Source organism: Hoplias malabaricus, chromosome Y (genome assembly GCF_029633855.1).
Source record: "Hoplias malabaricus isolate fHopMal1 chromosome Y, fHopMal1.hap1, whole genome shotgun sequence".
NCBI classification, from domain to species: Eukaryota; Metazoa; Chordata; class Actinopteri; order Characiformes; family Erythrinidae; genus Hoplias; species Hoplias malabaricus.
In genome coordinates this window covers 71,746,277-71,759,209 of record NC_089820.1, presented here as the reverse complement: position 1 = coordinate 71,759,209, position 12,933 = coordinate 71,746,277, and the positions used below count along the sequence as shown (strand labels likewise).

The 12,933-nt window shown below is 42.2% G+C and overlaps 1 protein-coding gene across 1 annotated transcript; it reads left to right on the top strand.

The window, feature by feature from the left end:
- Positions 1-2,940: 2,940 nt before the first annotated feature.
- Positions 2,941-5,380, top strand: LOC136678519 (potassium voltage-gated channel subfamily V member 2-like). The gene is made up of 2 exons (XM_066656565.1): positions 2,941-4,260; positions 5,087-5,380. Exons 1-2 carry the CDS (start codon positions 2,941-2,943, stop codon positions 5,378-5,380), a joined length of 1,614 nt encoding a protein of 537 aa, XP_066512662.1.
- The last annotated feature ends 7,553 nt before the right edge of the window (positions 5,381-12,933 follow it).

Genomic DNA, 12,933 nt, shown 5'->3' with positions numbered 1-12,933 from the left:
ACACCGATGGATGACTGTCGAGACCCTCCTCCACGCTTCAGACCAGCTGCCCATGCTCCAGCAACCACCAAGTGCCTTGAAGCTGTCCCCACACTGAAGTTCTCATGGACTACTAACTATCATCACCAGTAGATTGACCAGAGGAGGATGGGTCACCCCTTGTGAGCCTTGGTTCCTCCCAAGGTTTCTTCCTCAGCTGGGGGAGTTTTTCCTTGCCACTGTCACCCCTGGCTTGCTCACTTGAGGGTTTTACATTTGTTTTTACATTTCATGTCAAATCTTTGTCTTACTGGAATTCTGTGAAGCTGCTTTGTGACAACATCAGTTGTGAAAAGCGCTATATAAATAAATTTGATTTGATTTGATTTGATGATAAAGGCATTGGTATCTAAGAAACAAACACAGCAAATGCTTGTGAGAATACATATTTGGCTAAATGTTTGCTAATACACCATAGCAGCCAACTTGTAAAACTTTAGCAATTACATACCAATGCCTTTACAAATGTTTTGAAATTGGTGGTTGGAGACTGTGGAGGTTGGAGGCTGTGGTGGTTGGCGAGTGTTAGGTGGAGACAGGTGGTTGGAGACTGTGGAGTTTGGAAACAGGTGATTGGAGACTGTGGAATTTGGAATCTATGGTTGTTGGAGACTATGGCAGTTGGAGCCTCTGGTGTTAATCTGTGGTGATTGGAGACTAGTGGTTGGAGATTGTGGCAGTTGGAGGCTAATGGTTCTAGACTGGTGGTTAGAGACTATGGTTGGTTGGAGATTGTGGAGATTGGAGACGGGACAGTTAGAATTTTTTTTTTTTTTATGTGACAGTTTTGGTTTTGATTGTATTCTGCGTTTTGGCTTTTCCAACACCTTGGGACTTTAGCTGGTCACTAGAATGTAGTGATGGTGTGGACAGGGAAATAATGCTAACAGAAGGTTACTGATACATTACACAGCTCCAGGGGCCTGGAGGTTGTGGGTTTGATACCCGCGCCGGGTGACTGTCTGTGAGGAGTTGGTGTGTTCTCCCCGTGTCCGTGTGGGTTTCCTCCGGGTGCTCCGGTTTCCTCCCAAAGTCCAAAAACACACGTTGCAGGTGGATTGGCGACTCGAAAGTGTCCGTAGGTGTGTGTGTGAGTGAATGTGTGTGTGTCTGTGTTGCCCTGTGAAGGACTGGCGTCCCCTCCAGGGTGTATTCCCGCCTTGCGCCCAATGATTCCAGGTAGGCTCTGGACCCCCCGCGACCCTAAATTCGATAAGCTGTTACAGATAATGGATGGATGGATGGATGGTTTTACATTGTTTGTGTAATGCGATAATATTAACAATAACAACAATAATAAAAATAGCAATAAAGCAATAATAATAATATAATAATGATTTAAAATAATAATAATAATAATATACCTTTTTATGGCACTTTTGTAAGACTCAAGATTGTGTCAGAAGACAATTAAATGTTTTTTTTTTTTTAAGTACACAGGAGGAAAGGTTCTGAGAAAATATGTAGATTTTTTGTTTAGCTCAGCTTTAAAAAAATAAAACGAAGATACATTTTGGTGTGAATACACCGCAGTCATGTTCTCCCATCTGTTTTAATGTGGCACTCCCTTGTGGGTCTCTGATTTACTGCACTACCACATACTGAATATTAAAGTCAAAGGAAACTGGATGTGTGGACTATGTAGGATAGTAATTTAAATACATTTTAAAAAATAATAATGTTGTGCACTTTGAAAACAGTTTTACAAATACAAGTAAAATAAAAATACAATGAAAAATGGATGGAAAGTAAAATGTGCAAATAATGTACATAAAATAAAAGGTCAGAGAAAAAAAATTCTGGTGTCTTTCTACAGGGTCAGTGAAGGAGGGACTATAATGGGTTAAACACAGAGCCCAGTTGGCCTATATACAGCCCACTCTGGACACATGTAAAATACAGGATCCCACATCATTCACACTAACAGCACCTCCCCCCGCGGTCCACCAAGTTGGCTGGTTTATGGTCCTAGGTTCTTTGCTGAACTGATTGCAGTCAGTCAGCGTCAACAGTTCAGTTGCTACAAAACACAGAAGCAGAATCCAGAGTTGATGTTTTGAAGATTTTTTCACAACTGACTTTGTGTCAGAATTATATAATTTTAATGCTGACCAGTTTAAGAAATGATTAACTGTCCACTTAGTAACTATCTGAACTCTATGTGTAATTAGTGAAGGGTTGAACAATGCTGCCCCCCGGAGGACACCAGAAGGATTGAGACTGAATTACACATATTCGTGTCACATGAGTGTCACATATTAATTCTAGATTAGTCTATATATTCATTCATCCTGAAATCCCTTCAGTTCATAAAGTTTACTAATTTGAATGTTATGAGCTTATGAGGTAGAGAACTTTGATCAGATGAAATAAAAATATTACTCCATGTGTTAATTGTTCAGAAACCAAGTGACAAGAAACTAAATCTTAAATATCAACATAATTTACATTAACCCCAGAATGACTTGGTGAGATTCACACCCCAAAGGAACTGTCTAAATGAAAATGGATGTGGTTTATATGTAATTTAATGAATAACCATTTCATTTCCTTTGAATAAAATTGTGGGTTAGTTTATGGTGGTCATTTGGTTTGTATATTAAGAGAAAAATGCTGCTATTCTTTTGCTGCAACCTTTCCAGACCTCAACAGTAACTTCAGGAACTCTTATCCTTAAATTACTGCACTAATCCCGCACTGTATTTTTAACTTAGGACAGAAGAACAGCATTAGGATTAACCCCAGCGGGGAGGGGAGGCAACTCCTGATCCTGATTCAAACACAGTCACTTTTCTGTTATATCCAGACACTGATGTTCAGTTCCAGGGAGCTCAAGGTCCTGGCTCTGTTTTTTTAATATAGGATTCAGTGAATGGACATACACATCCTGGAACTAAAATCATGAATCAGCCGAGAAGACACTTGAATAAACTGAAGAAGCGGCGCTCCAGTCTTTTTGCAAGCTTAAAACTCAATGACAGTTTCTCTCAGAGCATCAATGAAGAGGAAAGTGCTTTTCCTTTTTCAAAGGACAGTTCTGTTAAACCATGGACATCGATGGACAACCTGGACAGTCCAGCCAAAGCTGAAGACACAAAAAACAGAAAAAAAGAGAAGAAAGGAAACAACAGAGACCCACCAAGGCTCCCTCATAGACACTCCACCATTATCAACCTAAACGTAGGAGGCAAGGTCTTTAATCTTCCCAAGCACCTGGCCGTCAAACATCCCAGATCCCGAATCGGAAAACTGGCTCTGTGTTCGGATCTCGTAAAGCAGCTGACACTCTGCGACGATTACTGTGTCATCACCAATGAGTTCTTCTTTGATCGAGACCCTACTTTTTTCCACTACATCTTCCATTTCTATTACAGCAATGTGCTGTGGGTGATGGAGAGTCTGTGTCCCATTAACTTTGAGGAGGAGATGAAGTTCTGGGGCCTGCACCTCCGGGACACTCCACGCTGCTGCCGGATTCTGTTTGAGGAAAAAGCAGACGAGATCCGAGACCAGCTGAAGGTCAATAGGGAGCTGATGGCCGAAATCGAGCCCATCCACAATGAGAAGGGCTTTAAGACCATGTTCCTGGGTAGGATACGAAAGACCCTGTGGGACCTGATGGAGAACCCGTACTCGTCTGTCTCAGCTAAAGCCTTCGCCGTGTTCTCCAGCATATTCGTCCTCATCTCCATTGTAGCCATGACGCTGAACACGGTGGGCGAACTGAAGAGCTATAAAGTCTGTGGCAGAACCTATATGGAGTACATTGAGATCATCTCCATCCTCTTCTTCACCTTCGAGTACTTCCTGCGCCTCTTGACAACATGTGATGTAAAGCACTTCCTGAAGAGTGCACTGAACTTCGTGGACCTGGTGGCCGTGATGCCATATTTTATTCAGCTGCTGTTTGAGACCTTTGCGGACCAGGAAGACCTCAGCGTCCAAGATGACCTGAAGGCCATGGCCAGGGTCAGCAAGGTCAGTAAAGTCCTGAAAGTGGTAAAACTGATGAGGATTTTCCGGATCCTGAAGCTGGCAAGACACTCGACCGGGATGCGTGCCTTCGGCTTCACACTGCGACAGTGCTGCGAGCAGGTCTGCTGCCTCTTTCTCTTCATCATTATGGGAATCTTCACCTTCTCTGCACTCATGTTCTCTGTGGAGCAAGATGTAGATGGAACACCGTTCAGCAGCATTCCCGATGCCTGGTGGTGGGCCGCGGTGGGTTTAGGAAAATCACAAACTATACACGTATACACTATACACACTGCACCATACACACAAACATGCACAATTTACACACACGCTCTCCACACATTTTACATAATATACACACTCACGTAATACCCCAAAATACATACTATACATAAATACACTATATACACACACTCACACGAAAGTACACACACAAACACAAAAGAATTTACATACTGCACACTCACAAACACCAAACACTATTAACACATACTAAACACACACAGAAGTGACACACTCTACATACTCACCCAAATACAATAAACAAACACACACACATTGATATACACAATTTAGACACATGTTTACAAATACAAAATTTACACACTACACATACACACACAATTTATGCACTCAACACACAACCACACATCCACTTGATATGCACAATTTACACACTATATACTTACACAAACACACACACACACACACTCACACCTCCACAATTTATACATATACATAATATACACAAACTTTATACACAGACACATACTACACACACACAAGTAATTTACACAATATAAACACACTCAAACACTCAATTTGTACACAAATGTATTTAACATTCCTTTAACATCATTGAACAAAGTACAAAATAAATTCTTCTCCTCATTCAACCCATCTATGGCAGTGAACACACTAATAGATATGTGTTTAAAAAGATTTTAAGAAAATCTGAATTTTTTTAAATTATTTGTTTAGTGTTGATTTGTCACTTGGACCAGACTCTGACCTCTTGCTGTGTAATAGAGTGTAATAAACAATGTAATAAAGGCGTAATGTGTTTGTGCAGGTGAGCATTTCGACGGTGGGATATGGAGACGTGGTTCCCATCTCATATTCCGGGAGAGTGGTGGCATTTGGATGCATTTCCTTTGGGATCATTCTCAATGGAATGCCCATTTCGATCCTGTTCAATAAATTCTCTGACTACTACGCCAAGCTGAAAGCTCAGGAATTTACCAACACCAAGGTCCAGCGAAGTCTCCAGCTCCAGAAACGACTTCGCCATAAATTTGAGACTTGCTTTCAATCCCAGGAGGAAGAGCCTACAGGGGAAGTCCATTCAAATCTTCCAAACACTTAAAGATCAAAAAATCACCATGAACAACCCTAGACAATACACAAAAACCTTAGTGACACACTGCATCCCTCATTCTGGCCAATTACAAATTATTTAAACTTATGGGAAATGGACACAGAGTCTTCCCTCACCGCTCAGGCTAAATGATGTTAGGGAGCCAAGGAGCTCAGGACAATGTATAAAGGAAGCTAAACAATCAGCTTAAAATCCACTTTCAAATAGCACAGCTTAGCAGCACAGCTAATCCTCCATTCTGTTAATAGCTGCTCCCAGATTCCACTGCGTTAACAGTCAGCAACACATGGACAGGAGCCAATAAAAGACTGTTTTAGAGTTACTTGTTTTAAACTGATTTGCACATACACACATACACTAACATACAGAAACATAAGGAGAGAGATTAGTCTCAAAATGCTTTACAAATGCGTAAATGTTAATCCACAAATTAAACACATTAAGTCACAAATAAGTTTTACTACTCACAGATGACTACATCCCAATGTGTGTCTCACAGTCTGCAATTTGTACAAATACAGTCACATTCACAAATACATGTTTTTGGTTTTCATAGACATATCAGAACTTTATGCGAAATAAATACTTTTGTTTAAATTTACATTGCAAATATTTGTAAAGTCAAAGTCTCGAATTTAAAATGTATCTGTAAATTGTTAAATGTGTATTTGTGGATCTAGTCACTCAAGTGTTTTCCGTGATGTGCATTTGTTATGGAAGCAAATCTGTCTCATTAGACTTTGAAAAATTAGCAACTTTGAATTTGCAGCATTCTGAATTTTTTTTGCACTGAATTTATTCATCTGAATATATTTGCTCTTGAATAGAACATGTTTTCTTTGTTATTTCAAGGTTAATACATTCAGATAAAAAAAAAATTCAAGCTCAAAAAAATTCAAACAATATATTTCGAAGTTGCTCAAATTTTGAAATTCAGATACCAAAATACGAGTTACAAAAAATTCAGAGTACACATCCAGGATAACAAGGATGAGCAATCGATTCATTTGGATTTTCTCTTTCACCTTAAATGGTTCTCTTTCACCTTAAATTGGATTTTGAGACTTTGCTTTCACATTTCACCCGATCCAAATACAAATGCAGCCTGATCCACAAATGTAGCCAGCAGGCGAACAACCTACCGCTACATGACACTGTTTGTTTTGCCCAGTGTTTCAGGACTGACCTGTTACTGTCAGGACCACAGAAAAAACAACCCCTGTAGGTGGGACTGTGACTTCATTGGCTGCCGCAGTAAATGATAGACAGCTAACTTCGGCTGTGGATTGGCTAAATAAAAGGGATGACCAATGAGAAGCGCCTATTCTGTTTAGGAGCCATTTAAGTTGGCCCCTCACGTCCTTAAACAACAGTGTCATCTAGCGGTAAGTTGTTCGCCTGTTTGCCACATTTGTGGATCAGGTGAAATGCGAAAAGAAAGTCTCAAAATCCCAAAACCCGCGAACAAATGCACGTCACGGAGAACACGTGAATGACTAGATCCACAAATGCCAGATTCAACAATTTACAAATACATTTTAAATTCGAGACTTCAACTTTACAAATATATACAATGTAAATTTAAACAAATATATTTATTTTCGCATAAAATTCTGATATATCTATGAAAACCAAAAACATGTATTTGTGAATGTGACTGTATTTTATAAATTACAAATTGCAGACCGTGAGACACAGATAGGGATGTACTCATCTGTGAAGCGTGAAACATATTTGTGACTTAATGACTTTGTGTTTAATTTGTGGATTAACATTTACATTTGTAACATTTGTAAAGTATTTTAAGACTAATCTCTCTCCATAAAAACACCCCCCCCCACACACACACTTTTACACACTTTAAGGTGGAGTAAGTCCTGACATGTTGGATTTTGGGTTTTCTGACAAAGAAATTCTGAAAAATTTCTTTATTTTTCAATTTTTATTGTTTTTGGGTTTGTTTTTTTTTACTGAGAGTGTTGTTTTTCTCTCTTAATTGCACGTTTCATTCTGAGTTTAAAAAAAGAAATATCCATGTGCTGCAGAGTTACTGTTCTTCCACTGAGACTGATGATTTGCACAGAAACATAAGACTGCAAAATCACATACACTTTGCTTTTGAACAGTTGCTTGGTCAGTGGCACCATTGTCCAAGTTGTTGAGGGTCAGACAGACAGTGACCTTTGTGCCTGAAGCTATCAGATATCTAAATGAGCACTGGCAATAAATACCCCAGCAAGAGCTGTAGCCGAGATGTTACTGTGCTATCTCCTTTTGTCCCGTCACACCAATACTGGAAGTATGTCACAGCGGCTACTGTGCCGGTACACCCTGGAGCACAGCAGCTACTGTGCCGGTACACACAGCAGAACAGTGGCTACTGTGCTGGTACACACAGCAGAACAGTGGATCCTGTGCCCGTACACACTGCAGAACTGCAGAACAGCAGCTACTGTGCTGGTGTACACAACAGCACAGCGGGTCTTGTGCCTGTACACACTGCAGAACAGCGGTTCTGAGTTCTGTGTGCGAGCACTCCGAGTTATGTGCGTCTGATCCCTGAGTTTTGCGAGTTTTGCGTGGGCGGGTTTTCCCAGGGGTGCCTTCCCATTGGCTAATGAGTTTTTGAGTGACAACTCAGTGCACTGACGTTGTTCACGACTCAACTGCAGCAAGCGTGTGTTATTTGGCTTTGGGCATGTGCCGAATATCACGCATATGAACATTGCTGAATATTGCCCCTTTCCTAATATTTAAACATATAGCCCTTTTTTGCTTACTGCATAATACTAGAACATTATACATTTTTTGTCACTTCACCTGTTCTTGTTTATTAATATTAATAATACTTATTATAATTATTGCTGATTGCTGATAATGATTAATTTTGTTAATGAATCATTCACATTTCCTCACAAAATGCGAAAATGACAATGGACTTTACAGAAGTTAAATACAACTTTATTAAATTTGCATTCATTAAAGGAACATCTCTCACACTCCTTATTGTCATGTTTCTCTTTTCTCCGACCTCATGTAACACAAAATGCACATATAAAATTTGATCATCAAAATAAAATTTGAGCATTTGAATAATAATAGTCGTTGTGGAATATGTTCAATACTGTCAGGAATGTGGGGTGGACTGATGGAGGCGGACGCACTTGCTAAAACACAAAAGACATTTATTTACAAAATATAACAAAACTAAGACAGACTAAGATTACAAATAACACTGACAAGGAGGAGGAACAAGGGCGGGACATGGGTGGAGACATGGACAATAACAAACAGAGCCATGTGCCAAGAGAGCACATGGTGGGGAAAACAGGACATTAGACTGGACACTTGATGGGTATGGGGGCTGGACATGATTAAAGACTGGGGACTGGACTTGAGACAGGACAGGTGACTGGACTGTGGCTGGGTGCTGGGACTGGACAAGTGATGGAACGGAGAACTGGGAATGGATGGGACTGGACTTGAGACAAGGCAGGAGAGGAGACAAAACACTGGACAGAAACGGACTGGACAGGACTTGGCAGGGGAACTGGGACTATGATGTTTATGGGGACAGACACAAATACAGTGACAGGGACAGGGACAGAGACAAAGGCAGACATGGGTACAGGGACGAGGATAGAGACAGAGACCGACAGAGGAACAAAAACAACTGGGGGGTGCCCAGGACTGGCAAAAGTCTGTAGGGAAATCTGAGGGACCAGCCTGTGCACAGTCCTGGGGATCTGCCTGGAAGTCCTTGGGGCCAATTTAGGGACACAAACAAAAATTTCCCCAGGCATGAGGGGGTAGTTCTCGGGAGCAGGGCTTCCTGCGGCGGCGTCCTAGGGAGCAGGGCTTCCTGCGGCGGCGTCCTCGGGAGCAGGGCTTCCTGCGGAGACGTCCTCGGGAGCAGGGCTTCCTGCGGAGACGTCCTCGGGAGCAGGGGTTCCTGCGGAGACGTCCTCGGGAGCAGGGGTTCCTGCGGAGACGTCCTTGGGAGCAGGGGTTCCTGCGGAGATGTCCTCGGGAGCAGCCCGGGAGAATCTTGCCTTTAAATGTTCATAAAAAGACTCCACACTAATATCCAGGGCTTTTTCTTTCAGTAGTTGGTCTGCCCAAGGTAATGCTTCTCCTCCAAGGAGCGATCTCATGAACATATCTTTGAAAATGTTCATGTGGAGTAGGACTAGTTAGATATTTAAAATACTGTTTGCATTGTAGGAGAAAACCGTCACAGTTCGAACTCCCCTCAAATCTAGCAGGAATTCTCATAAATGATTGCAACAACGCTGGTTGATCCCCCACCTTTCTAACTAGTGATTCTTGTAGCTGTTTGAAAGTTTCCTCGAATAAAAAAACTGTGTTAGCTAGCTTTTTGGGGTTGGTCATTCTGTCAGGAACGCGGGGCGGACTGACAGAGGTGGATGCACTTGCTAAAACACAAAAGATATTTACTTACAAAATAAATAAGTTAAAAAAGTTTTGTTAAACTAAGACAGACTAAGATTACAAAACAAAAGTGGACTAAACAAAGAACAGCAGAGATGGACAGACTAGACTGAGAAACATGACCTGGGAAACAAACAGAAGGGAAAAAAGAAACTGGAAACGAAACGAAGAATAGTAGAGGCACAGACAGACAGACAGACTAGAACAAGCAACACGATGACTGAGAAATTAATGACCAACAACCAGGAAGTAAGACATGGGGACTTAAATACCTAACATAGACAACGGACACCTGGAACAGATAATGAAGGGGCAGGATACAAGTAACACTGACGAGGAGGAGGAACAAAGGCGGGACATGGGCGGAGACATGGACAATTTCAAACAGAGCCATGTGCCAAGAGAGCACATGGCGGGGAAAACCGACACGACAAGGACAAGGGCGTGACAAATACGTTAGTACACAGGATTCTGAACAGTAGCTCAAGCACTCATATAAAAATATTTTACAAATATTATTACAATTTGATTAAGTCCGTTATGTATTTAGACGGCCTCAGGCGAGACGTGATTTCGCAAACGTCCACTTGGGGTCACTTTTGGTCCATGCTGTTTGTCCTGTGCGGATGGGTTAACAGGAGTTCAAACCGAGTTCAATCCCATTAGCCATCTGTTGATTTCTGCAGGAGATAAGGTTTGCCATCTTGACACCGCTCGTCATAAAACTGGATTGTTAATCATAGATATTCCCCACTTTGTTTGATGTCCTTTTTGTCTAAAAGCATCATAAACTGGGGTGTTATCTTTAAAGGTGTGTGTGGGGGGGGGGGGTCGTAGCCAGGCGTCTTTTGATGTAGACCTTAGGTGTGTGTGTGTGGGGGGGAGTGCAGAGTCTTTGCACACACGCAGTCTGTGGAATCTCTGTGCTCTCTAAGGGTGTTATCAATGGGGGTTAGATCAATGACTTGGGTTCCCTCATATTCTAGGTGAGTTAGTGTTTTAGTATCTAGCTCGATGGTATGTTTGGAGAAGAACTCTGAGATTTCTATGTCGCTCTCATATTGGTCAGGGTTCAGGTGATAGAGGGCCAGGGACGTCTACCCAGAAAGTCTGGCTAGGAAGGGGTACCCTTTCTGAGGTGTCATGTTGATCATAGGTTAGTAGGGCCTCTCTAAAGGGGGTGTTAACCACCCAACGGTTTCCAACAATCTCAGCTTGGGTACTAGTTACCAAACGTCGGGGTGTGACGACTACTGAACATTGAGTATTACTCATCATAGGCTTAAGGCCACAGATCCCATTTGCGCTGTCACGAATAAAAGGTTTGCTAGGGCACAAGTAGTGGATGTCTTTATTGAGTATGCACATAAGCAAGTTGGGTACCAGATATAGGTCAGGGTTATCGTCTTGGTATGCTACAAGAGATGTGGTCTTTACACGAACATAGGCAGAATCTTGCCAGAAGCCAACGTTGACAACATCTTTCAAACGGTAGATGTTTTCCAGCACCATTATGGGAAGGTTAATGATGAATGCTAATTCTCTGTCTTGAGGATTGACATAAATTGGGATGGCACTACCTAAGGTATAGGCTAGGTGGGCCTGGAGATCAGTAACTACTTCTCGAGTTGCTGCAGACAAAATCTCCTGTACTAAGGATAGAGGCACCAGATAGGGAGGAATTCTTCTCATGGCTAGGCTATCCACAGAGGAGCTGATTTCTTGCAGCATATCAGACAATAGCATATTCACAAGCTGGATGTGGGCAAGGTCAAGTTGCACTACTGAAAGCATAGAGTTAACCATCTGGAGTGTTTTGTTCAAAGCGACACTGTGAGCATTGAGTACTACGACGGTGCCACATAGTGTTTGCCCAATTGTTTGCAGGTGTTGCTGCTGCTTGTTTAATTGGGTTTTAATATTTGGAATTTCAGCTTGCAATTTCCCTACTTGACGTTTGAAAGTGGCTACATTGACGACGTTGACGGCGGATGTTCCGAGACTCAGTAGCGATCCCACAGTTGCAGCTGCCATTAGTAATCCGCCTATGAAACGTTTAGACTGTTTGTTAAAACCATTTAGTTCTGATTGCGTTACGGTAAACTTTTGTAGCTGGTGGAGCATATGAGTTACGTCAGCTTTGGCATGGCTGATAGCTGCCTCAGTCCATCTAACTCCATTCCGGCCAGTCTGCAAGGTGGTTATCGGTAGGTTTTTACTACACGCTTCGGTGGGGTTCAACGGTACGAATACTCTCCGGGTATGGAGGCGGCAATTAGTGATTAGCAGTCCTGGCTGGTCTTTCAGTATTATTCCGGAGTCAGGACCCGGTTCAATCACTTCAGGGAGCACGGCGGTTCCTAGGGAGCCGACAATCAGGCGAATGAGCAGCGGGGCCATCCTACCGGGAGAGATGCTCATGGTTAGATCTAGGGTATTTACGGTGAGTCGTTTTAGACAAGTTATAAAGTTTTTCACTATACTCCCCTTTTGATAAAAATGTTCTAGGGTAAACACTCTACAATAATTGACGATGAGGGACTAGGGTCTTGCACCCTGAGTGTCCTCAGTCTGGTTAGAAGCTTGTTGTCTGCTGAAGAGTGAGAGGAAAAGGGGAAAAAGTGATAGAAGAACTAAGGTGTGAGTAGAAGGTTGTAGTTGTTTGTTAACCAACACCCTTCCTGCCTTTGGTTCTATTGTTTATGACCTAACACAGGCGTTAGTATCCCCTACAAGTCCCATGGGGGTTGTGTGTGGTCTGATTTGGTTGCGGTGGACCCACTTGAGCTCAGTACTGCCCTGAACAGTTTATCTTGATCCTGTAAACAACGGGGGACAGTTTATCTGTGATCTTATAGAGACCGGACCATCGGGGTAGGAATTTGCAACAGGTTGGACAAAGATGTAGAACCATACCTTGTCCCCTATTTGGAGTTCGTCGTGGGATGCCTTGTGATCATAGTACGCTTTGCGACCTTCTGCACTTTTTTCCAGTTTCTGCTGGGCAAAGGCGAAAGTGGCTTTGAGGTTTTTCTGCAGATCCTCCATAAACTGATGAGTGGTGTAGTCTACTGCAGTGCTAGCTTCAT

Excerpts from the sequence above, each read along its gene's own strand:
- LOC136678519 (XM_066656565.1), top strand. The coding sequence starts at position 2,941 with ATGAATCAGCCGAGAAGACACTTGAATAAACTGAAGAAGCGGCGCTCC. Across the intron at positions 4,261-5,086 it reads ATGCCTGGTGGTGGGCCGCG|GTGAGCATTTCGACGGTGGG; the intron begins GTGGGTTTAGGA and ends GTGTTTGTGCAG.